This window comes from Lontra canadensis, unplaced genomic scaffold (assembly GCF_010015895.1).
Source record: "Lontra canadensis isolate GAN:19392208 unplaced genomic scaffold, GSC_riverotter_1.0 scaffold29, whole genome shotgun sequence".
Classification (NCBI taxonomy): domain Eukaryota; kingdom Metazoa; phylum Chordata; class Mammalia; order Carnivora; family Mustelidae; genus Lontra; species Lontra canadensis.
In genome coordinates, this window is record NW_022631023.1 from 3,068,841 (window position 1) to 3,095,017 (window position 26,177).

Genomic DNA, 26,177 nt, shown 5'->3' on the forward strand with positions numbered 1-26,177 from the left:
GGTCGCCTCGCAGGACGCACGGTGAGCCAGCAGTGCCTGCCCGTGCGCTGGAATTCTGCTCAGCAGCCTGGACGTGAGTAAGCTACGGGCACGCATCCTGAAGACACGCTGCTCACGGGACCCAGGCTGAGACCGTCCCTACGGGAGGCCTGCCCTGGTGGGGAGATCCGGGACAGGACAAAGAGGGCTCTGCTTACGCAAGCAGAGCTGTGGCTTCTTGGGGCGTGTGGGGACAGGCTTGGAAGGAGGGCCAGGGGACTTTTCCCGGTGACAAAGCTGCTCTTCATCATGATGGGAAGGTGGGGACACGCGTGTGAGTGTTCACACCGGGGGCTTTGGGTCTATGTGGGCCCTGCAGCTGCATGGGTCGTGGGTCATGGGCGTGTGTGGCTTCGCAGGGCCCTCCTGGGGGCCCAGAGGCAGACAGCGGCTTGAGTGGCCGCCCTCCACTGACATCCTCGAATAAATGTTCTGGAGTCACCATTCCCGTGTCACCAAATTCTGTGGTCAGGACACAGACTCCCCAGGCCTCAGAAGACTGTCTGCCGGTGGCAGCTAGGTGCTGTGGCCTTTGCTGGCGGGACCAGCCCAAAGGGGGCAGGACGCGCTATCCCATAAAGACAAGACGGCAGGAATGCGCTGAGCCCCTCGGAGGCCACCCAGGAGAAGGGCTCATTTTCACGGCCCACTGCATCGCTGTTTCAAAAATCGTGCAAGTCAGGATGATGGAGGCTGATTATACCATTCCTGGCAATGAGGCGGCACTAAGAATAGAAAACATTATTAAGGAGCTTTATTATCTTGCGTAAGCAACGCATTGGTGCTCACATTCCAAGCACGCACTTGGCTGGCGAGGGACGAGAGCCAGCACCCTGTGTGGCCATCGACCTTTGGGGCGTTCCTGTCCTGCTGGCGGTCAGCAGGGCCAGGGCGGCGAGACCGCAGCTGCTCAAAGCCGCGCTCTGGGTCATTCCCAGCGACAGCTACAGTTTACTGAGCGCGTACCAAGGGGCAGGCTCTGGGCCAAGCATTTGGCACAAACTGCCTCATTTGTCTTTGCAAGAACCCCGTGGGGTGTGCTTTCCACTTCCGGCTCTGCAGGGAAATGGACGGACTGTATGGTGGGAAGGTGTCCCGAGGCCGTGTCACCCAACTGACAAGTGACTGGGGGCAGCTCTCCCAAAGACGGGGAGCTGCGTGCAGCACGGACCCCGGGGAACTCCGGAGTGTGCAGGACAGAGGCGAGCAAGGGAAGAGAGCCGGCCGAGGGTGGGTCAGTGTGGGGCTATCGTGGGGGGCAGGGGCCACCTGCAGTTCATTGGGTTGGGGGGGCCCAGAGCAACGATGTGTCGGTGACCTCAGAGACCTGTCTGACACCTGCAAGGACACAGTGCGTTTGTCCCTGGGTTCTCTCTCTCTCTCTCTCTCTCTCGGAGGGGCTGTTCCCCGGGTGGTGAGCCCTCAACACGTCCCGTGGCCTTGCACCCGGGAGGGGAGGTCTGCAGGCAGTGGGGAGAGGGGGTTCTCAGGTTGGAGGAGGCTGGCCCGCCCGTGGCACCAGCAGTCTCTGATCTGTGCTACTGAGCACATGCCAGACTCTGAAAACGTTTTAATGTTTTATGTGACCCAGTAGATCTCAAAATACTTCAATACGTATCACACGAAACTGTGCACACCCACGTCCCTGCGGCGTCACTCACGGCAGCCCAGAGGGGAAGCCACCCAAACGCCATCAGCGGGTGCGTGCTCATGCAGAAGGTGGCTCATTCCTGCCCAACAGCAGGAATGACTGCTGACACAGGCCACAATACCGAGCAGCTCCCGCTGTGCTCCCGGGGCAGCAGGCCAGACGCACAAGAGGACCTCCAGACGGGCATCTCCATGGCGACAGTGGTTGCCAGGGACCAGGGCGTGCAGGCAAGGGGACTGAATGCCGATAGGTACGGGCGAGAGAATGCTCTGGAGTTAGACGGTGGTGGTGGTTGCACAAGGACGTGACTGTTACTAAAAACCTGGAACCGTCCCCTTAAAACGGAGCATTTTGTGTTTGTGAACCGTAGCTCACTGAGAAGACACAAAACCAACCTGAAACTGATCAGCAGGTGTTTTGCATCCTTTCCCAGTGGCGGGGTCTTCACTGTCCCGTGTGTGTTTTACAGTTAGAGCACCAGGGTTTGGACGGTGGGGGCCTTCTCCACCGCGGTCCCCTCCTGCCGGAACAGCTCACTGCCCGGAAGCCCCTTGGCCTTCGGTGTCCCGTGGTGTAGGCATTGTACTGAGCCGCCGGTCAGCCAGGGTGAGTCCCGGGCACTCACTGTGACTCCTGTTCTGTAAGCGGTGGGGAGCCGGTCTGGGTGGCTTGCTTTCTCTGAGACCCGAGCAGACAGGCACCGTGGCCGGATCCAGACGGGCCCTTCTGGCCTGGCCTCCCTGAGCCTCGAGATGGGGGGCCCAGCCCTGGAGCTCTGAGCCTTCCTGTGGGAACAGGGCAGGCAGTGCCCCACGGACGGCGATGCCTGTGGCCCGCTGGAATTCTGGGCAACGTCCAAGGTGCAGCCGGGCACCCTGTCACTCCTGATCAGCCACCTGTCATCTCTCCCCGTGATGGCTCCTGCTCTGTGTTTCCAGCGCACTTTCCTCTTCTGTCCTTGGGAACAAGGACGATGAAGCTGTGAAGCAGGAAAAGGCCTTGAGTAACCCATGACCTCTGCCCAGGGCGACAGAAACAAGAGCCAAGCTCAGGCGCAGCCTCCACAGGGGCTCCCGGTGAAAGCACCAAGTGAGGCGGCCTTGGGTCACTTGTGTCAATAGAGAAATGATCCCTGATGCAGACCTGCCCCAGACGGATCCTTGCACCACCCCCCTGCCCTCCGCTTGGGGAGGCTCAGCCCAGGTGAGGCCCAGCCTGGGCTCCAAGGCCTCTGCTTCCCCTTCAGCTCTGATCACGGTGGTGGATCGGGGGTGAGGCCGTTCCTCCCAGGATCTCCTCCATCGGCTCCTGTAGGCAGAGGATGCCCCGCGGGCATACACGCGGGAACTGGCTGGACACTGAAATAACGCATCTGATAATTTGGAAAATGCCCGTTTCAGCTTGAGCCGCTCAGATCCAGCAAAAGCAACGGGCAGCTCAAAGCTGTTCAAAAGACTCAGATCCCCTCTGCCGAGAAGATGTGTTAAGCTCCATCCCATGGTCTTAGCGGTTCCTATTTATTTAACCCGTAAGAGGGAACCAGTCTGTCCACGTGGTTGTCTCCCATGCCGAGGCAAAGAGCGTGTCTTTCTGACAAGGTGTTTGGTAGATACAGAAGCTCCTCGTGTACGGGGGACGTCACGCTTCCTGTTCCACAAGCCTTCTCCGCCGCGGGCGTCCTTGATCTCCAGCACATCCCTGCACTTGCCACGGGGGTGAGGCCCGGGCCAGGACCTCGACCCTTCTTTTCTACGGAAAGTCATGTTTTCCACAATACTCCTCGCTTCCCTGTTTCCAAACACCGAAGTCACAGGCCAGCAAGACTGGGCATTTCTGCATTGAACGGCTCTGCAAGGACGAGGTACGGGCACTGACTGAAACGTGGGGTCAGCAAGAAGGACAGGGACCCCAGGGCTGGGGGCCTCAGCAGCTGCATGGAAGTCTGGACCCCAGGCTCCCACGTCCTCTCCCGAGCTGCTTTTTCTTGCCATTGTGAGTGTGGCCTGTGGAATCACTGACACAGCGGCTACTTTGCGCCACACTCCGGGCTCTGGAAGCAGCTGGGCTGGGTGCTGATGCACGGGCGATGGAGGGGTGTTTCCCTGCAGAGAGCGGGAGTTAACATTCATAGAAAAAGTTCCAGAAGGAAAGACAGAGCTCCGTTTCCTTGCTTGTCTCAGGAAGACTCAGGCCGGGAGGGGGGGTCTCTTCCCAAAGGAAAAACCTGGAATGCCAGTGCCTTGGAAGAGAAGGGGTCCTCATGCACCCGATCCGGGGCAAGGGCAGGGGTTAGCCTGACCGTCTGCGCACAGAGCGAGGGTGGACCTGCCCCGGGCGGCAGTGTTTGCGGTGCTGGCGAAGGCACACCTTTCGAGGAAATCCACTTCTTACAGCTGCAGAGAACCTGGCTCCCGTGTTCCCCAGGCAGCCAGGGGCACTCACACCGGCTCCAGCTTTTGCTCGGTTCTTTCCCTTAAGGAGCACAAACCCACCTCCGCTCGCTGGTCCACGTTGGACCCCAAAGTTACGCAGAAATCCCTCTTTATTCTTCCTCCAGTGACCATCATGTAAATGTCCGTGCACGGTTGCCCCGTCCCCCAGTCTTCCTCTCCGAAGCTCATTCCCGTCTGGTCTGCCCCATGCTCAGCTTCGGCTTGTTTCTCAAAGGCTTCATTCTTCTGGCTGCTCTATTCTGGATGGTGACAAGAAGCCAGTGTCTGGCTTCCCATGGAATCCTGTGCCTGAGTACTAGGTCTCAGGGCTCCGTCCTGGGTCCCTCCTGCCAGCTCTCTTCCTCTCGAGGGGTGGGGAGGGGTTTACCAAGCCCTGGTGGCAAACACTGCCATCATCATCACCGTCACCAGTCCCATGACACACCCACCATGGAGAGGGAGATCAGCCTCCTCCAGACACATCAGCTCAACACTGGCGCCGACAGGCACCCTGCTCCAGTACGTTCCAAAGTGGGCTCCCTTCTCCGGCAGCCATGACACCCTCAGCTGGTTCCCTTGTGGGAGGTGCTGTTCCTTTTTGGTGACCCTGGAGGCTTCTCTGACTGCTCTTTCTTTCACATCCCATGTCTGCTCAGTCAGGAAATAAGCTGGGGTCTTCCCCAGAACACGCCAAAATCTGAGCAGTCCTTACCACCCCCACGGCCCCCTCACTCCCCTCTGCCTATAGAATTAGGGCAGTAGCTCTCAATGGGCCTTCAAGGTCCCACATGATGGGCTCCTGATGTCCCCTAAAGTCATCTCCAGGAATTCAAGGGAGCTCCCAGAGGCATCGCACGTTAGCAATAGGACTGAACCGTCCCTGGAGTAAGGGTCCTCTACAACTGTCCTAGTAAAGCCTAAAAACGGGTCTCAAAGACATCACACTGATTTGTAAATAACTCAAGTGCCTTCCAGGACAGAGCTACATTCTTTAATGGGAGAAAACGAAATCCAGATGATCAACAACATGCAAAAAGTGAACATATGGGTCTGTACAAAGAAATGCAGAAGAAATATAATTGACTGTGGAAAGCAAAAAATGATTAACAGTGGATTATGGGGCTTAAAACATATGCAGCATAGAAGTAAAATGTATGACACAGAGCACTGGTAGGGAGAAATGCCAGGACTCTGGTCCAGGACCCCGTGTCATCAAGGCAGCATAGTAGAATTTGTGATATGTTAATGATACAGTCTGTGAAACCCAGAGCAGCTAAGAAGAAATAAAGTGAAGGACAGCTCAGAGACAGAGTGGAGAAAAAAATGCTCAGGATCTAAAAGATATAGGAAAAGAGAGAAAAAAGTAAAAAAAATAAATGAATGAAATGAAATGAACAAAATGAGTAGTAGATTTAACCCAACTGTATCTGTGATTATGATTACTGTAAATGACTTAACAATTCCACCTGAAAGGCTGAAATTGCCAAAATTGATACATGGTGTCAATCAGAAACCTGCTTCAAATACAGAGATACAGAGATATTCAAAGTAAAAGGATGGAAAGAGGATACCATGAGTACTAAGCCTAAGAGAGCCCCAGTAGCTGTATTAACAGGAGATAAGGAAGATATTCAAACAAAGAATAGAACCAAGGCCACATTTTCCTAAGGATAAAGGGATTGGCGCATCAGGATGACACAACAGTTTTAAATAAGTACGCACCCAATAACAGGAATTGGAAATGCATAAAGCACAGCTTGACAGACTGAGAAAAGCAATGACCACATTGCAAGAGACTTGGATATTTCTGTACCCGTCTTTCAGTAATTGACAGAACAAGTAGACAGAAAAACAGAGATACGGGAAACTTGTGCTACTTATCAGCCACCTTGACCTAAGGGATCCTGATGGAATAGTTCACCTAATAACAGCAGGATACACACCCTTTCCAGGTGTCTCCGGAGCCGTCACCAGGATACCTCATGCCTCTCAATAAATTAGGAAAGATCGGAGTCATACAGGCTCCACTTTCGACACAATGGAGTTAACTTAGAAATCAGTAACAGAACGAAAACCGGAAAATACACAACCGTTTGAAAACTAAATGACACTCTTCTAAATGATAAGGGGATCCAAACCGGAAGCACAAGGTAAATCAGAAAACACTTTGAGCTGTGTGAGAATGAAAACACAGCACATCAAAGCCCACGAGATGCAGCTAAACTGAACTGAGAGGGGTATCTTTAGCTTCAAATTACTATGTAAAAAAGAGAAATTTCTAAAATTAAGGACTGAAGCTTCCACCTTTGGAAGCCAGAAAAAGAGGAGCAAACTAGGTGTGGGGTGGGTAGAAGGAAGTAAGTAAAAGGGTAAGAGGAGAAATCACTGAAATAGGAATCAGACCCACAATAGAGAAAACCAATGAAGCTCGGAGTGGGCTCTTAGAAAAAGAAGTCAATAAAATGTATACATCAGACTGATTCACTGGTTAAAAAGAGAGAAGGTATAAATGTCCAGGATCCCGAAAGAAAGAGCGGGTCTCACTCCAATCCCACAGACATAGAAGGGATGGCAAGGACTTCCCAAGCTCCACCAGAACGGGCACCGCTTCCCAAAGTCAATCCCAAGTACACAGAAAACCCAGACATACTTCCCTCTTAAGGACACTGAGTTCATAGTTTAAAACCTTCCCACAAAGAAAGTCCAAGCGTGGCGGACTCACTAATGAATTCTATGAAACACGTTCCACGCCTACATGAGCTCTTCCAGAAGGCAGGAGGGCAGAGCATGTCCCCACTCACCCCCTGAGGCCGACATCACTGTAAAGCCCAAACCAGAAAAACATACTGTGAGACTATAAGACTGGATCTCTTGTTGATACAGATACAAAAACCTTCGGCAAAACATTGGCGAACTGAATTCAAAACAAAAAAGATACTATGCCATGGCCAGATGGAGTTTATACTAGGAATTCAAGGTTAATGTTTTAAAATCAATTAACAGACCCACCACTAACAGAACAGAGGAATAAAAAGCATGATCATCTCCAGAGAGGCAGAAAAAGTATCTGACAAAATCCAACACGAATTTATGATTAGAACTCTCAACCAATGAGGAATTAAGAAAAACAAAGCCCTCAACCTGGTAAAGGGAATCTATTAAAAAACCGACAGCCAACATCGTAACTGACAGTGAAAAACTCACATTCTCTCTAAGATGAGGACGGGGTTAAGAACCTGCATTCTCACACCTTACACTTCTCTTGTAGCTAGACACCCTAGCCAGGGCAACAAATCAAGAAAAAGAAAAGAACCGAAAGACATCCAGATCTAAAAGGAAGAAGCAATTCTCTGTTTGCAGACGTAGAAAGTCACAGGAAATCTGCAAAAGGGCACTTGACCTGCTAAGCGAATTTAGTGAAGCCAATACACAAAGCCTGTTATATATACGCTTTTGACTTTTAAAAATGATGATTATTAACACATCGTGTACTATTTGCCCCAGGGGTACAGGTCTGTGAATCACCAGGCTTACACACTCCACAGCGCTCACCACAGCACATTATATTTTTAGAAGCTAAAAGCTGCTGGGACTTGACCTAAAAATCCATTGACAACAGCATTACAAAGATTAAATCCTTAGTGATAAATTTATCAACATCTCTTCAAGAACTTTGCCCTGACGACTATGATATATTTCAAGATATTAAGAGAAACCTAGATAAATCGAGAGAAGCCACATTCTGAAGACTCAACATTATAGATCATCACCGTAATTCTTTTCTTTTTTTTTTTTTTTAAAGATTTTATTTATTTATTTGACAGAGAGATCACAAGCAGGCAGACAGGCAGGCGGCGGGCGGGGGGGTTGCAGGGGCGGGGGAGCAGGCTCCCTGCCGAGCAGAGAGCCCGATGCAGGGCTCGATCCCAAGACCCTGAGATCGTGACCTGAGCAGAAGGCAGAGGCTTAACCCACTGAGCCACCCAGGCGCCCCTCTCATAATTCTTTTCAAAGTGTTCTATGTATTCATTACAACTTCAAAGTCCCAGCAGACTTTTTTTTTTGGTGGCAACGGACAGACGGAGTCTAAAATTTATTTGAAAATAAAAGGAACTTGAAAAAAATAAAAGGAACTTGGAATAAGTAAAACATTTTCGAAAAAGAAGAAAGCAAGCGGACAACATGCATTTGCTGGTGTCAGGACTTACTGTGAATGCACAGTGATAAGACGGCGTGTCAGCGGCCGAAGCCCAGACATGAACTCGGCTGACGGGACAGCATGGCGAGTCCAGAGAAGACTCACCCGTACGGGGACAACTGAGTTTGGACGAGGATGTCACGACAATTCGCGGGGGGACAGGACTGTCTTTCCGACAAATGTTCTGGAGCAAGTGGATGTCATCACGGAGAGAATGACCGTCCGTCCTTTTCTCCCCCACCGGAAGGTGGGCTAGACGGAGCACCGCCCTCCAAAGAACAGAGGGAGGGAGGGGAAGAGCAGTGACCTCCCGTGGAGAGGCCAGGGAGCCAAGGGGATGTCCTGGGCCCCCTCATTCTTTCGTCAAATCCACACCCCTGGGCCAAGCATGAGGAACACATCCGACAAACCTGGCCTGGGGGACAGTCTACAGACGCTCTGGGACCAAAGAAGGGGAGTGGGAGCCCCTGCGAGACCAGGGCTGACCCGGAAGACCCAGCGATGAGTGCGCGGTGGGCTGCACTGCGGCTGGGATGCCCGAGTGGGAAAGGGACCTCAGGAGAGAAACTGGGGAGATCCGAATAAAGTACGGGGTCTACTTAATAACGATGTAAAAATAAAAATCATGTTTTTTTACCACATCAAGGGCTCGAATGCCTTTTATGTTAAAGAGGAATTTTCATCCTAGAAAAAGTCAGAACTCCTACTTTATTCTAACACCTGCTATCGAAACAGCTGCTCGGGCACTGAAGGACAATCACAGTGACCAGTGCCCACGTGTCAACACTGTCACATTCAAGACGAGAAAAGGCCCAGACGACTCAGTGTCTTGTCACACCCTGCCCAGCACCTGACCGGTGGCTTCAGAATTCTGTTCTCCAGAATCTTCTGAAAAATCTGGGGCGCTTGGGTGGCTCAGTCAGTTAAGTGTTTGCCTTCGGCTCAGGTCATGGGTTTGAGCCCCGCATCAGGCTCCCTGCTCAGCGGGGAGCCCGCTTCCCCCTCTCCCTCTGCTGCTCCCCCTGCTTGTGCTCCCTTGCTCTCTCTGTCAAATAAATAAACAACATCTTCAAAAAAGAATCTTACAAAAAAATCAATCTTATAAAAATCAAAATTAAATTAACCTTACAGTTTAGAAAGGAAAGCCTCAGCGTTTGGCTTAGGCCATACACCAAGGTCAATTTTGAAACGGATCACAGACCAAAATGTAAAAGCTAAAAAAAAATAAATAAATAAAACTTTTAGGAGAATGCACGGCCGACGACCCCACGGGCAGGGGATGAACTGCGATTTCGGAGACCGGGCACCCAAAGCAAAACCATAAAAGAACAAAACGGATCAGCCAGGCCTGAGCAGAAGCTGATATTTCTCCTCCCTGAAAGGCTCTAACAGGAAAACGCAAGTGAGTCAGGCGGGAGAAACGAGTCCCTGGACACGTCTGAGTAATGGGGTGTGTCGGAATGACCGCGATGCTCACTAGTCGACCTACGGGAATGGAGTCTGGACGACTGTGACAGATCACGTAGGAAGATTTATGACCGGTTAGTAAATGCTTTCTCCACCGTGAGTCACCCGGGAAACACAGATGCAAATCCAGTGCAGTGTCACCACACACCCATCGGAATGGGTCACATAAAAAGGGCAGACAGTTCCAAGAGCAGACGAGGAGTGCGCACACGCCGTGAGTGGGAAGGCAAAACGTTGCCGCCACTTTGGGAAAAATGGACTGGATTTTTTTTTTTTTTTTTTTAAGTGAAACAAGCACAATCCCGTTCATTCCGAGAGAAATCAGAGTATGTGTCCCCAGAGAGGCACGGCCTTGAATGCTTATAACCGCCTTGCTCATAAAGTCCCCAGTCTGGAGGTGACCCGGGTGTCCTCTAACAGGAGGCTGGGTCGTCACGCTGGGTCCGGCCACACCACGAAGCCTTCCCAGCAATAAGAAGGAATGAGCCGCTGGGACACCCATCGCAGTCCGGCGTCAAAGACGACAGGCTGAGTCAGAAAGGAGTGCACGCCCTGTGTGATATGCTTTATACAACGCTCTGGGAGAGACGGTTCTACGGGGTCAGAGAGCGCGTCAGCCGCTGACAGGGAGCGGGGTAGGGGGTTCTGCGGGAAGGGGCACAGGAGAGCCCTGTCAGGTAATAGAAATGCCCTGTGTCTTGATTCTGGTTCACGGTGACGAGCGGGATGCATTTTTCAGAGCTGATCAGAGCCTACACGTAAGTGGGAACAGTTTATGACGCATGAATCATACATAAATAAAGGAAATAAAAGATCCGAAAGGAATTGGGTTTTAGCAAAACAGCACCGCTGGCTACACAAAGCATCCCGGGGGCTGGGGGGCTGCAAAGGGCTCACCTTTGCCTGTCACAGTCTGAGTGAGCAGGACAGGCCCTGCGTCCAGGAGGACGTGGGAGGGCGCGTCACCCAGCGTCTGCTGAGTTTGTAGGGACAGCAGGGGAGGGAGGCTCCTGAGGGACTGCCGGGGGGGGCGGTGTCTAAGATAGGGATTTGGGTCCTGCAGTCGCACGGGGTTTTGGATTCAGATGCTTACCTAATACACATTCAACCACAGGGGCAGTCTGGAGCCTTCTTTTTTTCTTTTAATTTTAAAAATGATAGCAGGGCCTTACCAGACAGCTGCTTGACGGCCACGGGTCTCACTTTGTAGGGGGTGCTGCAAGAGAGGGGACAGTTCGGTCGTGAGATGCCGTTCAAGGTGTTCTCGGCGCGTCTGCCGTGGGAGATAAGCTGCTCGGGACAAATTAGAATGCAGCAGATTAGGGTTTTTTTTTTCCTGAAATTAGTTTCTTTGGCTGTTCTGAGCTTCCTCGTTCGGAAGAATTCCAAATACTTTAAATACAGCATTTAAATGATGAACTCCCTCTGTGACGTTCATGTTTGGTGAGCTGAACACAGTCGGTGATTGGTCCCGTCGCTACTCGGGTGCGGAAGGCCACTGCGAATGGCAGAGACCCCAGGGCTGCCCGAGTCCCCCCCAACGCCCGACGGATGTGGGGAGGCTCTCCGTCCTCGCCCAGCTCGAGCCCATGGCAACCCCATCTCCCAGGTGCATAAGGGAAGACGGGTCGGTCCCTCTGCTGACCGTGACCTTGGTGATGTCACCCCGGTCGTCCCGAGGCCCAGAAGGGATGGGAGAATGTTTGCCCTTGACACACAAGGACCTATGGCTGAGGGGAGGGAAACCACGGGAAAGAGGTTCAGAGAAACGCAATCGCTGATAATAGTTTTTAAGAAAGCTTCCTCAAGAGAGATGCTGTTTTTTACCCAGTGGTTAAGCGAAATTTCAAGCCTGCTAACAGGCAGGCCGGAGGGGCCCAGGGAGACAGGTGCCACGGCGTCGCGGGCGGGAGCACGCACGGCCACGGTCCTGGGGTAGGTGTCCTGCCGGGACTGTTAACAGGAAAATACGCAGTCCTCTGACTCAGCCCACGAATTTAGGAACAAGGGTATCGGATGAAACGGGCCCGTTGGGACACCGTCACAGGTCACTTGTCCACGTCAGCCGTTTGGTCGGTCGCTCAGTTTGTCACGAGCAGTGACATCTGGGTCAGAACGGGTGACAGAACAGTGGACAGGACGAAACGCGCCCGTCCTCAGGGACCCGACAGTCCACGTTCAAGGTCACACTGAGGGGACGGGTGTCACCACACTGTCCAAATGGCTGAGCTCTCGAAATCCTCGGGGCCTGGTCAGCAGAACACGGAGGATCTGTTCGCTGGGCCGTGGAGGGTCCGTCAGTGCCTGAAGAGGGAGACGCATGTGCAAGCGTTGACCCGAGGGTCTGGGAGGGTCTGGGAGGGTCTGGGAGGGTCTGGGAGGGGGCCGGGCCTGCTAGGACCAGCAGGGAACAAGCACAGGAAGCCCGGAGGGACTCTGGCGCACCCAACGGCCCACCACGACGGACGGGGCCTCCTGTGGCTCAGCAGTCCCGGGCCACGTGGAAAACTCTGACGGCTGAAAGCACGAATATAAAAGCCGGTGGGCCCAGCTATCCTGGGTGAAGGGCAGACAGCGCCGTGGGGGTCCTCCCGGTGTAGTGTCGAGAAGTGAGTTCCCGCTCGCCCTGGGCCTGCCCCGCTCTCGCTCAGGACAGGGCCCTGCTTCAGGAGGTCTTCTGGAAGTCGCTTACGCGGAACAAGGGGTTCGCCCTAGGGACGGTGTCGTAATGTGTCTGGGTTCTGGCAGCTCAGGTCACACCTCGTTTCCAATGTGTGTGGGTTCGAGCACTTTCTTACGTTTTCCACACTCTCCACCAGCGGCGCTCGCCCGGGGCTGCACGTGGAATCGCCCGGTGAGCTCTAAGCAATCCCTCAAAACTCTGCATTGGACGGGTCCTAGCAGGGGTCTGGGCACTGGGGCTTTGTGGAGCTCTCTGGTGTTTCAATCCTCGGCAGGGCTAAAAGTCACTGGGTTGGTGGGACTGGTCACACTGGAATGGTGAGACTCCCAGGCAGAGGGACCAGAGAGAACCAGAGCAGATGGGGCCTTGCGGGGGGTCGAGCAGGAGGCCCCTGAGTGCACCTGCCTCCCCAGGGTGGAGGGCGGGAAGCAGACAGAGGTGGCGGGGAAGCCAGTGGAGGGAGAGGAGGTCCCATCAGCCCAGGGCAGAGGGGTCCCGCCCAGCATCACCACGACCACCTGGGCGCCCAGAGAAAAGCCAGATCTGGGGCCCAGGCCCAGGGAGATAGAAAGTGTCAGAACCTGGGGGTAGAGAGAGGGAGGGAGGAGGGCGGCCTCCCGCAGAGCTGGGTCGGGGTTGGTGACCTCTGAGCGGATAACCAGTAACTCTGTGAAGAGAACTCGAGAGTGCATCTTGACCTCGGCCCCCCCCGGCGTTTCAGGCAGTGAGTGTCTGCACTGGGGCCGTCCCTTGCCCCTGTCAAGGCCTGGGCGGGTCCTGCACCCAGCCCGGCTGGGGGTTGGCTGACAGGCCAGCAGGACGGAGAGCAGGTGCACAGACCTTGGGTGGGGGAGACCTTCAGGGGACCTACAGTGAGGGTCTTGGACCAGCCCATCGCAGGGATCCCACATCCTACACGGGCCCTCCAGCCGCTGGGGCACGAGAGGGGTCTGCCCGGGACATGCTTTCTCCTTCCAGCTCTGAACGGCCCGCAGGGCTGGGCCGCCTGGAACGCCCCAACGGCCGGATTAACAAACATCCCTCAGAGCAGATACTGAGTGACGAGCGGGAGCGACAGACAGGGGATCTTGAAGGGGGTGCCCCCCCCACGGGCCCTGCTCCCTGGCCTTGCGCAGCTGCAGACGTGAAGTGGGAACCCCCGAGACTCGGCAGGCCTGTCCAAGGGGCCGCCCAGGGAGGGGAGGGCCTCTGCTTGGACGCCTTGTCCTTCCTCTGGCCGCACGGCGGGCGCTGCTGCCTTCTCATACCTTCACTAACCCCCTTTCCCCTGCCAGGCCTCTCCGGGTCTAGCTCCTCGGGCCCCCGGGTCCCCACTGTCCCGGGTGGAGGCGTCCAGCGGGCAGCTCCAGGTCCGCACCAGGACCCGGCCCCATGGCAAACACAACACCCCCAGGGGCACTGTCCGGGAACCTTCCAGAGCAGGATGGGGCCGTCAGCGTACAGTCCGGGGCCTGACTCCTCTGCTCCTCACTGGCCTTCGGGCTCTCAGTTTCCTGTCCGTGCCTCCTCTGAGGACCCTTGTTAAGGGTGAGCCCTCTCAAGGGCCCTGAGCCCACCTGCGCCCATGATTATCTTGGAAAGGGACCGGTCTGCAAAGAACCCTCCCACCCCTGCCCCGTCTTTGGTTTCAGTTTGGCTTTTCCTACAGCAGTGAATTAAGAGGACAACCGTGGGGCCGGTCCCCCGTGTGCAGAGATGTCTCAGGGGGGCCACGAGGGCGCTGAGCGCCGGAGGCCACTGCTTACCGTTCGGAATTGGCCGGCATGGTGGGGTCGATGGACACCATGGCGTCGTCCGCGGTCAGCAGGGAGATGGTCGTGTTCCTGGAAGACACACCGCGTCATTGTCCCCGAGTCCTAAGGGACAAATGGCCCGGCCCCAAGGCAGGACAGAGCCTGTGCGTAATTCCAAGGGCTCCGTCCGTTTTTGAGGACTTTAAAGTGGGAAGGGGAGGCAGTCTAAGTTACGGAGCGGGGATGAGACCCGAGCGTGGCTGCGGGTCAGCAGGGAGACCTCTGCCCTCAGCTTCGCTGCCCCTGGGAGCCACGGGGGCAGGGACCTCTCCTAGGAAGCAGTTTCTAGCGGGGAAACCGGTCTCCACACCACCCCCCCCTCGTCCCCTCTGCTGAGCAGGTGTGTGTGTGTGTGTGTGTGTGTGTGGCCTTGGACACGTGATTTACCCCTCTCTGGTCTCCGGTGGCCTGCAAGGTTGGGGGTGGGGGGGGGACACTCAAATCTCCGGTCGTTTGTGAGAACTGAACCAGTCTGTTTCCCAGCGTGATGCTCCAAGATGCCCAGGCCATGGGCTGTTTCTGCCGCTGTAATCTGCAGTTTGCTGTAAGGTCCAGGCAACGCCTCGGCCTGTCCTCCCCTGCCTGGGATCCCTTCCTCCACCCAGGTCACCGCTCCGGGCTCAGGGGCCACACAGAAGGTGACCCGACCACCCTTCACAATCAGAACGTTAGGACAGAAACTGCACTCGAATGGACCGTTCACCGCGGGAATAACCCGGGAATTCTGACGGTTCTACAAGGGGATTACCACCTCTTCAACTACTTTCTGAAAATCTGTCTTTCCCAAACAGTGCTCTGCGGCACCCCCTCCCAGCCTCCTGCCCCAGAGAGAAAATTGCGCCTGCGGGATCGTTTGGGGCTGGGAGCCTTAAGCCAAAACACAACCCCACTCCTGGGTCCTTCTTCAAATAAACACATAAAAAGGGGAAAGGAACCTCTTAAGATGGTGATTTCTGTCTAATTCCGCCCAGCGGTTTCCTGCAGGCATCGCCGGGGGACAGGCGGGGCACAGGCCGCCGCACACTCCTGCGGGGTCTCACTCACTGACTGGAAAGGGCCCCCAAGTGCGAGGTGAGCCCTGGCCCACCCGTCAGCCCTCGGACCTGGCGCCCACCCTCCCTCCCAGACAGGGTCCTCTCCGGGAGCCAGTGCCCTGCTGGTGGGGGCGGGGCATTCTGGGGGCGGGGCGATCTAGGGGCGGGGCGTTCTGGGGGCGGGGCGAGCTGGGCCACTCACCGGGGCAGGCCGGTGGCGATGCAGAACAGGTCCATGATGTCACTGGAGTTACAGTACTTGCTGAAAACCACCTGCAAGACACGAGCCGCAGGGCATGAGGGGCGGGCGGGGGGGGGGGGGGGGGGGGGGGGGGGGGGGTGGCCGGTTTCCATGGCGACGTCATCGCACGTTCTCTCCGGCCCACCCGCAGGTCTGCAGCCGCGGCCCCGGAATGCCGCCCGGATGTCTCTTCACCGAGTCCATCCATACAGACCGTGACACCTTTCATCCGTTGTGCCCGAAACGGTCGTGAAGGCAGAGCTCCCGCCCACGAGACAGCCACCCGGGTCGGGGCTGGCCACGGCCACCACCTCCTGATGCACAGACTGACTCCCTCGGCCTCACGACAGCCCACCGCCGGGAGTCCCAGGGAGTCCTGGGGGCTCATCGGCCGGACCCAGGCTCGACCAGAGCTCCCTGCAAAGCCAGGCCCAGGGCAGAGGCCTCCCGAGTTCCGGGGAAGAGCTTTCCAGCGGGACTTTCCTCGGAGAAACGGAGCTGCCTGGCCAGCCGGCCGTGCTCAGGGAGGGTGTGGAAGGGCGTCGTCGCCAGCAGAGAGGGGACCCGAGTGAGGGCCGAGCCGCCGGCACGATTTGGAGCAGAGACAGGACCCTGGTGTGTGCCAGGCCGGCAGGAACGTGGGGGTGCGGTGGGGGCCCCAGGCCGGCAGCGGGACGGCGTTCACCCGCCGACTGGGGCGCACCCCTCCCCGAGCTCCACCTTTTCCAGAAGGTTCTTCCACCCACGGAGATGGCCTGGGCATCCTGGCTTCCTCACGCTCGGCTGGGGGGCAAGTGGCCAGGGCTCCCTGGTGTCCCCCGCCAGCTTCAGGCTGTGACCTCCTACCCGGGACCACTCCTGGCTCAGCACACCCCCACTCTGCGAATCTGAAAGGTGTGGTATTAAGCTGGACAGTAAGGAGGGACTGGCCCGGTCACATACCTCCGGTGACCAAGCCTGGGCTGCGACACACACAGGCTTCATGCAGCTCCCACTCCAGCCGGGGGACAGAGGGGCTGGTGTGTGCCCCCCGCCCCCGCACTCCTATCCCTGCTTGGCACTGGATGGGGTCAGGGCAGGCCCAGCCACGGCTTCCACGCCACCCCGGCTCTGACCATGGGTGGCCGTGGCTGCCAGAGCGTGTTTCCCACATGGAGGTCGCGTCTTGCTCCATGGATCCTGGAGCCCAGGTGGGCCCTGCAAGTGGCGGCTGCTCAGGGGACCCTGGCTGCCCTGGGTGGTGGCGGGGGTTGGGGTGGGGGGATTGCCGTTCTCCGTGTCTGCCTGATACTAGCCCTGATTTCTGGAGCGCGCATTTACCGATGTGCATTTCTGGCCTGGAGTCCATGTGCGAATTCTCAGACAAAGCAACATTTAAGGAAAGTCGGTCTTTATACCCACTCTCTGTCCTCCTGTGGTTTCTCCCCTTGCCCTCCTTAAGGGAGGATGATGGGCAGCTGCGGGGTTGATTGGTTGACAGTTGGGCAGGACGCACAGCCGTCTGTTATCCGGGCGTCGCAAACACAGATGACTCGTGGCTCCCTCCCCGTTTACAGCCCAGCCGAGGCTGGACCCGTCTGCCAAGAAAGTGACTCCGTCTTCGGGGCCTCGGGCACTTAGGCAGGAGTAGGAGAGCCTCACAGAACAGAGTGGGCCGAGTGTGCCAGGCCTTCGAGTGCCCGCCAAGACCTTACTCTGGGCACCTACATGGGAGCGCAGACCCCGGCCCAGGGGGTGGGTGGGAGGCGCCTCCTGGCTGCCGCCTGGAATGGCACTGATGGGTTTATCACATTCTCATGGGCATGGGCACGAAGTCAACCGCCGCTAGCCACTGGGCTTCCTGCTCAGATGCTGGGTGCTACGTCACCAGCTGGTCCCCGTCCTGACCAAGGAGAGAACCACCTGGCAGTTAGGTTTGGGCTGGGTTTTGCAGACCGGGAACGACAAAAGCCAGCACTATCGCAGAAGACGACATCGGTGTGTGGATACACCCAGGAGGGGACTGGGGACTAGGCGGGGTGGGGTCGGGGCAGGTGCCCCCTCGAGGGGGTGAGCGTCCCCGGGGAGCTCCTCTGCAAGGCTGGCTGCCATCTTTATCACCAGGGGGACAACCTCAGATGCTGGCAAGCCACGAGGGCCCTCAGCAGCTGTCACAATCACAGAAAACGTCTGTGGGACATCTCCAAATCATTAAAAAAACATGTCGTGCTTTTGGGGCTGGCTGTTTGAAAACAGGCGCTTACGTTCATTGTTTGCTGTTACTGTGTACGCCGCCTGTGAATTTTTTACTCAATTGCCTTAGCAACAATTTTCACAGACTGTGTGGAACCTGCAGTAACAGATCTCCAGCAACATGTCCCTCACTACGATTCCTCTCCAGTGCTGTCCCCCGAGTGATTTTACAGGGCTCCGGCTGAAGACGGAGAGCTAGGCGTGTAGACAACACACTGCTGCGGACCGCGGGGAGGAGGGGAGGTAGGGATGACGGTGCTGTCTTCTTCTGTTGAGTCGCCTTCCGGTGGAGCAACAACTGAGCTCAGGTCCTCTGTGCGGGGTCCCCGCTTCGCGTCCTTCCTCTGCTTGATCGGAGCTGATGCTTCTGGGATGTTCCCTGACCCTTGCACGAGAGACTCGTCTCAGCCCCCTGGACGTTCTTAAACTTGGTGGGAACGTTTCATCCTCCTTGTATATGCTCTTGCCCTTCCTGACGACGCCTCTTAGTTATCAACGTCACAGGGACTTCAGAAATCTCTACCCAACCAAAACAAGGGTGCTGACTTCTGAAAACGGTCATCCTGGCCTCTCAGGAATCGGCAGGAAATAAGCAAAGTGACGAATCATGGAAAAGGGGTAGACAGCCCAAGTCTGGACGTCCCTGGATGCCCTTCTGCAGGGGAAGACATCACACTGCGGGGTGTGTCTGCGACGCGGAACACTGCTCAGCCATAAAAAGGAGTTATCAATCCACACAACTGGATGGGTCTCCAGGGGTTTGTGCCAAGTGACTAAAAGCCAATCTCCAAAGTTCCTGTACTATATGATTCCATTTAGGTGACGCTCCCGAAATGACATAATTGTAGAGATGGAGAGATTAGCATGAGCCGGGAGTTAGGGACGGGGTGGGTGGAGGAAGCAGGTGGGCGGGTCTTAATGGGGCGGAACTGTCCATCCTGTCCCCACGGTTGTGGCTGCAGGAACCTGCCCATGGGATGGGATTGTATAGACTCGGTACACACACTCAGACAACCACAGTAAAACGGGGGAAATCCACGCATGGTGGTGGCTTGTCTCGCGGTCAGAACCCCGGTTGTGATACCGAACCGTAATTTAACAAGAAGCAACCCCGGGGGGACACGGAGTAAAGGGTACCTAGACGTCTCTGCGTTATTTCTTAGAACGGCACGTGACTCTCTACAATGATTCCCCCAGTGTTTATGTGGAACAGCTCCGGCCGGGGGTGGCGAGGGGGTGCCCTGCCCGGACTGTGTGTCCACGGGGCCCCGGGGAAGGCAGTTGGGCAAGGTGTGCCCTCTGACCCAGAATGCCATTTCCGGGGATTGCCTGTGAGGAAATAATAACGCCGAACATGAGAATGAGCGCATTTACGAGGTTGCAGGCTCCGCTTGGGCACCTTCCTGACCCCGGCCGCCGCTCGGTAAGCGAAGACGCGCGGCCCAGAGGGTCCTCTCATAGGACTGATCGCGCAGAAATGGAATTAGGCTAAACATCCTCCCAACGACGGAATGATTACATTTTAGGATGTCTCCACGATGGAACATTATTCTGGTATTGAAATCGTGTCTTTGAAGACTCCCGAATGTTATGTTGGAAAGTACTTGCCGACGCGACACGGAGTGAAATGATCAGGATAAAAAATCATGTAGAAGAGAGCTGCTCGCACACACATGCACACACACGCACGCACACGCACGCACACGCACACTCGCACGCACACCAGAACGCAGGAGAGGTCCCGAGATGCCTGGATTCTTTTTTTTTTTTTATGTGCTCTGCGTTTTTCAAAATATTCAACAATGAATATGCAGGACCTTCATAAGCACGAGAAAAGTTATCTGGATCTGGAGGCTGAGGTGGGTCACTGATAACAGAACTAGCTGATGAACGTTTGTTCCCTCCTGATAGCATGCGGTGCGGCGTTTACATAAAATTCTTAGGAGAGAGAAAACATTTACCATTTTTTATTTGGAAAGAATATTCTTTGGCGTTAAGCCAAGCAGATGAGGAAATTAACCAGAGGACAAAACCCAGAATTTAAATAGCACTCAGCAAGGGGCGGGGGGTGCTGGGGAGGAAGGGGGAGGCACCAGGAGAACATCAGGGAAGTGGGGGGTCGCAGAGACAGTGTGGGGGTGGCAGAGGAGGAATCCAGAGCAGAGACGAGGCCCGGTGCCTCCTGGGATGGAGTGGGGCGGGGAGGGGGTCCAGGCCTCTGGGCTGGCCACGGGTGCACCAGTCCTAACCTGGGGGACTGGGGAGGCCCTATGTGGCCCCGTGACCCTGGGGGGGGGGGAACTGGAGGTGGCAAATAGGGAGAGGGCAGGAAGGGGGGTCCCTCAGCAACAGATGCTCTGAGGGTCTGACGCATGCCGCCAGGCCTCACTCCCCATGGGCCCAGGATTTCCAGGCAAAGAATTTCCGAGCTCCAGACCTGATGAGAATGCCCCTCAGTCCACCCATCTTCAAGACCCTGCTGAATAGAAGGTTCTGGTGACCAGGCCGGGTGTGGGGGCCTGGGCCCCTCTCTCAGGAGGCTGCGCTGAGCCTGGGCAGGGGCCCTGAGGGCTCCGGGCCAGCAGGTGGGCTGAGAGCGGCTCAGGTGGGGAAGCCAGGACGGACTTGTGAAGGGGCCTGTGCTGGGGCACGGGGGGTCGGGACAGGGTCCTGGTCCCCCGGAACTCGGATCTCCTTTAAGCAGCCTGGCTGAAATGCCTTTGGACATCATTACAAAGCAAACCCTTAGGTCTAATGACCTGAATATCAGTGATTGGAGGCGGGGGACACATTACCTTCGGGGTCAGGCCTGCTCGGCTGTTACCTGCGAGGTTGCCCATGACAGCCATCCTAAGTCCTGGTGGCCCCCAGGCAACATTCTGGGGGCCAAAAACCGAAGTGAAGCCAACTGTGGCTGAGCCCATGAGCCGGCAGCGGCCGCTCTGAGCTCCTACTTCCAGCTATGGTGCTCACACAAGGACCCTCCCCCTTTCCATTAATTCTTCAGTGGGCGCTATCGATCTGAATTTCTAGAACAAACACGTCACTAACTCTTTATATAACCTTCTCATATTAGGATTGCTCGTGAGATTTTGTGGTGGGAATGAATTCAGCTGCCCAGGTGGTGCAAATCAGAGCACTAATTCTTCAGGCCATCAGGGCAGAGGAGGGCTGTCAACGGGGACAGACAGCTGGGTTAGTGGCTGCTCTCCTCGGGCTCCTTCTGAATCGGCAGGTCCTGCTTTGTCTGGAGCCTGTGCCATTCCAGCTGTCTCACAACCCCTGGGTCACCCCTGGCTGGCCTCTGGTGTCGTGCACTGCTCCAGGCACGGGCAGGGCAGAGGGGTGAGCAGGGAAGAGTCAGAGATGTGAGTTCACCTCCAGCCTATCCTTTTACCAGCTCAACCCAGGGCAGATTTATGAACCGCTCCAAGGCTCTGATTCTCCTACAAAAGGAGGAAAATGGTCCCTTGCCTGTGGAATGTTCAGAGGGTTCGTTATGACACAGAGGGCCTGGTACACACGAAGTGCGAAGTTGTGCGGCCCCTGTGATTACGGGACGGGTCCCTTGAAACCCTTCCCTGGGGAAGGGGATGGGGAGGCTCCTCCTTGACCCTTTAAGGCCATTTACCCCAGCAAGAGGCATCGAGGGCACCCAGCCCTGACTCCAACACGTCGGCATTCCTGTTTCAGTAGAGGATGGCCGAAGGGTGTGTCATCTTGGGAATGCTGTGACAACGCAGGCTCCACTGCTCTAACCGATACCCCCGTGTTGATTATCAACCACATTCAACTATATCCAAACTGCAACAAAAATGGGGTCAGAGCAATTCAAATATGTATTAATCAGTTACCAGAATCAGCAGGTAGGAGTTAAAAAAAATACTTTGATAGACTCAGTGATCCCTGGGATTTCCCTGCGTTATTTTTCTCTACTGTTAAAGGTGGAAGGAAGTCTTTGGAAGATGAGGCCCCGTGGGCAGAACTGTGGGCAGTTCCTTTGCATCCCATGGAGCCCGGGATCTGTCCATTGGGGGAGCAATGGCGCCCAAACATCCTCCCGTGCCAATGAGCTGAGGCTGAAGTCTGCATCTGCTCGTTTAGGTCAGGCTAATGATGCCAGCGCTGCCATCACCACCTCCACCTGGACCTCCTCCGCCACCAGCACCATCCCTGCCATGACCTCCACCATGATCTCCTCTACCACCAGCACCATCCCTGCCATGACCTTCACCAGGACCTCCACCACCACTAGCACCATCCCTGCCATGACCTCCATCAGGACCTCCACCATGACCTCCACCATGACCTCCACCACCACCAGCACTATCCCTGTCATGAGCTCCACCATGACCTCCTCCACCACCAGCACCATCTCCGCCATCACTAGTATCACCACACCACCACCACATCCCCCAGCACCGCTGCCTAACAGGACCGAGCCTATACTTGGGCCAGAACCTGAACCAAATGCCCTACGAGCCCCGTGACCCTGGGTCCTCATAAGAACCTCATAAGCTTGGTGTCACCATCACCCCTGTTGCAGAGAGTGAAGAAGCTGCCTGGCCTGGCCGTTGTAGACCCACATGCAAACTCAGACACACCCCCCCCCCCCCCCCCCCCGCCAACCGGCTCAAAGCCCAGAGACAGAGGCTGTGCCGCCAGGAGAGCTGTAGGAGGTCCGCGTGGGAGGTAGGTCCCTTGCCCATGATGACGTATGCATTCTCTGTTTGCCTTGTTTTCCGATTGCCGATATTTCTGATGGTGTACTTGGAGCAGATATTGACTTGGGCTCCTCTCCCAGAGGAAAAATAAATCAGTTCAAATCCCTTATCTTTTGTTGACCAAGCCGTGATTGTCTTCTGTAGCTTCTGTAATCTCCTAAGGTCTTACCTACACTTCTATAAGCTCGTGTAAGACTTTGCCCTGGAAGCAAACTAGAGAATTTTCACTCTGGCTCCTGGATCCCACGTTCCAGCTCCAGGAGTTAGAACTCAACCTGGCCCAGAGAATAGCCAATGTAAACCCATCCACAGATTCGCCACTTTTCTGTCTTTGGGGGACTTAAAGGCAAATTCCCTTTGGCTTATCAGTGCCCAAGAATTACAAGTTTAATACAGAAGACAGGCTAAGCAGAGACCAAGACCAAAATCCCAACTTTTATGTTTTTAAACACTCTGGAAATAAACATGTGACTTAAGTAAGGCCAAGATCGTAGGCTGGCCTCGTCGCTCTCCTATGCGCGTCGGCAGTGTGTCCGCAGTTCTCCTCTAGTTCTGAATTTCACAGACACGTACGCCTGAGCGTATCATTCATGCTGTGCTGCTCCTTGTCTAGAGCAGGTAAGGATAACCCCACAGTCAGAATGACTACAGTTAACCACCAGGCAGGCGATCGCTCAAATAAACTCTGCATTAGGCATCATTTCCCTTTCCAAGTCAGGAGGTATCTTTCTGGTCAGGGTGTTTGAAAAGAACATGAAATAATAGCAGAAGCCACCATTTCTTACTATGGACAGACTCACTGCACACATTCTTTTAAAGAGAAGCCCCGGGGGCACCCGGCGGGCTCCATCGGTGAAGCCCCAGACTCATGATTCCAGCTCAGGTCACAATCTCAAGGTCATGAGATCGAGCCCCGTGTCAGGCTCCGTGATGGGCATGGACGCTGTTTGAGGATTCTTTCTCTCCCTCTGCCCCTCCTCGCATGCCCGCGCGCGTGCTCTCTCTCTCAAATCAATAAATAAAATCTTTAAGAAGACAAGACCTGTTGTGCGCTGGAGACGCTTGAGTGCCCGCAGCAGCCCTGCCCCCCACCTGCCAGCCCGGCCGTCCGCACCAACCCAGCCCGTGGGTCCGCAACCCGGCTTCCCTCCCTGCTGAGGCGGTCGTGAGCTCAGTGGAGACAACATTCTGCGTCATCTGTGCGCATCTCCGAATGGATCCCTAACATCCCAACATCTCGTGGTTCAAGAATCACAGTGTGATTGTCACACGGAGAGGAAGTCAACAACCATCTCCCTTCTCCGTCCTCAGGTGTCCCACCTCCATCTCCACCCACATCTCTGTATCTCTATATGGTTCACGTCTGTATCTGCGTCTCAGGGCGCGCCTGAAGGATGAATTCTTCACCAGATCAAGGGCAGGGATGGACCAAACACGTGGACAGAAAGAGACTTATGGAGACAGCAGACAGAGGCAGCGCCCGGCCCGGCGTGGATCCTGACTTGAAAACAAGTGTGTGTGTGTGTGTGTGTGTGTGTGTGTGAGAGAGAGAGAGAGAGAGGAGGCGGGGGGGGGGGACGGTCCCCTTTCTTTTCTTTGCTATTATTGGGCATAAAACCTTCGATCCTTAAAGCCTGCCTCGGACGTGGGTGTCATTCTTCCCATTCGGTAGCTACTAAGGCTCAGAGAGTTTCAGGAACGTTTCCAAAGCCACACAGCGAGTGAATGGCGGTGACGGTGACGGAGAGGAAGGGCTTGTGTGAGCGTCTGGCATCGGGGGGACAGTCGGCAAGGGAACACAGAGGAACTGACGGCTCGGGGTGACCAACCCGCATGGGATGGTGGAGGCCCCTGGGCGGGACGATACGCAGGCTCCCGAAGGAATGTACAAAGCCTCCGGAAACTGTGGGAGACTCAGTTTGGGGCAAACACAAGGGGGGGCCCAAATATCATTCTCTCCACCCTGGCAGAGCCCTTCCCTCCTCAGAGTGGGGGTGATGCCAGCCCCACCTGCTTTGAGGCGCTGTGAGCCCCCGTGGGGCCGTCTCTGCACTGAGCCCGGGAGGCTGCAGAGACCGTCCATCATGTGGGTACACCTTTCCCTGAAGTCTGCCCTGTGGGGACAGAGCCCGAAGCCAGCCTTCCTGGGTCCACCGGCAGCTCAGCCTCGCACGCACCCCGGGACTTCGGGCAAAATCTTTACTGCACACTCTCCGTGCCTGCAACATGCGGCAGGCACTGGTCGCCCCCGTAAAATCCTGAGAGCGGCATCTGGGACATTGTGGGCACCGTCCAGAGGTCTGCTGGGCTGGCGCTAACCCCGTGTCACAGATCTGGAATCTGAGCGTCGGGTCATACGACTGGCGTGGAGCGGGGCCAGACGCGAACCCGGCTGCCCATCCCAGGACAACGAGGTGATGGCGGGGCAGGGTGTGGGGGGCGAGCGAGCTACGGGTTCGTCCCTCTGCTCCCGCACACGGGAGGGCCTCAGCAAACGTCTACGAGGCCAAAGTGTCTGGGAGGCATAGACGCTCAGCACGGCGGGAGCTCACTCCATCCAGACGAACAGCGAGGTCTGGCGTGGGAGTAGAGAGACAGGTGAGACCCTGTTTGTGGTGTGTGGCCGGCCGGCAGGCAGGGGACGCGGTGGCGGCAGCGTGCACACGAACGAAGGCGGAAGTGACCCGTCCTGCAGGGATGGAAGGCCGCAGAGCAAGGTGCACTGGGCTGCCGGTGAACGGAAGCGGCCGCCCCCTCGCTGTGCCTCGCCCCCACTCCAGACCCACGATCCTGCTGGCCAGTACGGGAGGAGGCTTGGGGACAGGACGTGCAGCGCGGTCTGAGGCCAGGAGCCCGCAGGATGACACCATTCTCCGCCTTACGGGGCCATGTCTCTGCAGACATGATGAGATGAAGGATCCTGGGATGAGATGAGCCCCGGTCACAGCGGGGCGTGCCTTAATGAAGTCACAGAATTGTATGGCGGCAGAGAGAGAGGTAAAGACGGAAGAGAGCGTTCCGAAGGCACCTGAGCGGAGTGGCCACGAGCCAAAGTGTGCAGACGGACCCCAGGAGCAGGAGAGCGAGGAACGGCTCCCCCAGGAGCCCCCAGGGCAGCGAGGCTCTGCCAATCACTTGATGTCAGTGAAGCCAAGTGGATCCTGGACTCTGGCCTCCAGAGCTTCGAGAGCGTAAGTCGGTGCCGTTTGCAGTCGTGCGGAGAGCGGAAATGCGCCACGGCAGCCCCGGGACGGGACGGACGCAGCCCTGGCCTCTGCGCTCAGGCTGGGCTCTTTGCAGGGATGGGAATCCTTGAACTTGCGTGAGGCACGGAGCGCATTTACGACCGGGAGCACACAACGGGAGAGGCTGGGGGATGGATCATGGACGGGAGGTCCATCCCCTTGTCCCCCAGTGAGAGCGGATGTGGCCTTGGGCTGGAGCAGGGGGCAGGGAGGCTGGGGAAGAACAGTGTGGCCTCGCAGGGGAGTTCCTGTCCCGGCTGGCCACACTCATTAGCACGACCCGGGACACAGCTACTGAGACTGTGCAAACAGCCCTCCAGCTCAGGCCCCGGGCTGCCCCGGCTCAGCAGCGTCTTGGGGCCCGTGTGCCTGCGCCTGCGTCTGCAAGGGTCTGAGGCCTCCCCCGCAGGGAACCCG

At 56.2% G+C, this 26,177-nt stretch overlaps 1 protein-coding gene across 2 annotated transcripts in view; it reads right to left on the reverse strand.

Moving 5' to 3' along the window:
• Nucleotides 1-26,177, reverse strand: part of PDE9A (phosphodiesterase 9A) — an 80,419-nt gene that overhangs the window by 42,899 nt on the left and 11,343 nt on the right. For both annotated transcript variants that reach the window (XM_032865275.1, XM_032865274.1), the window contains exons 2-4: nucleotides 15,521-15,591; nucleotides 14,237-14,314; nucleotides 10,960-11,003 (exon numbers count right to left, since the gene is read on the reverse strand). In XM_032865275.1, coding sequence (XP_032721166.1) covers nucleotides 10,960-11,003; nucleotides 14,237-14,314; nucleotides 15,521-15,591 — 193 coding nt within the window. The remainder of the gene's footprint in view (nucleotides 1-10,959; nucleotides 11,004-14,236; nucleotides 14,315-15,520; nucleotides 15,592-26,177) is intronic.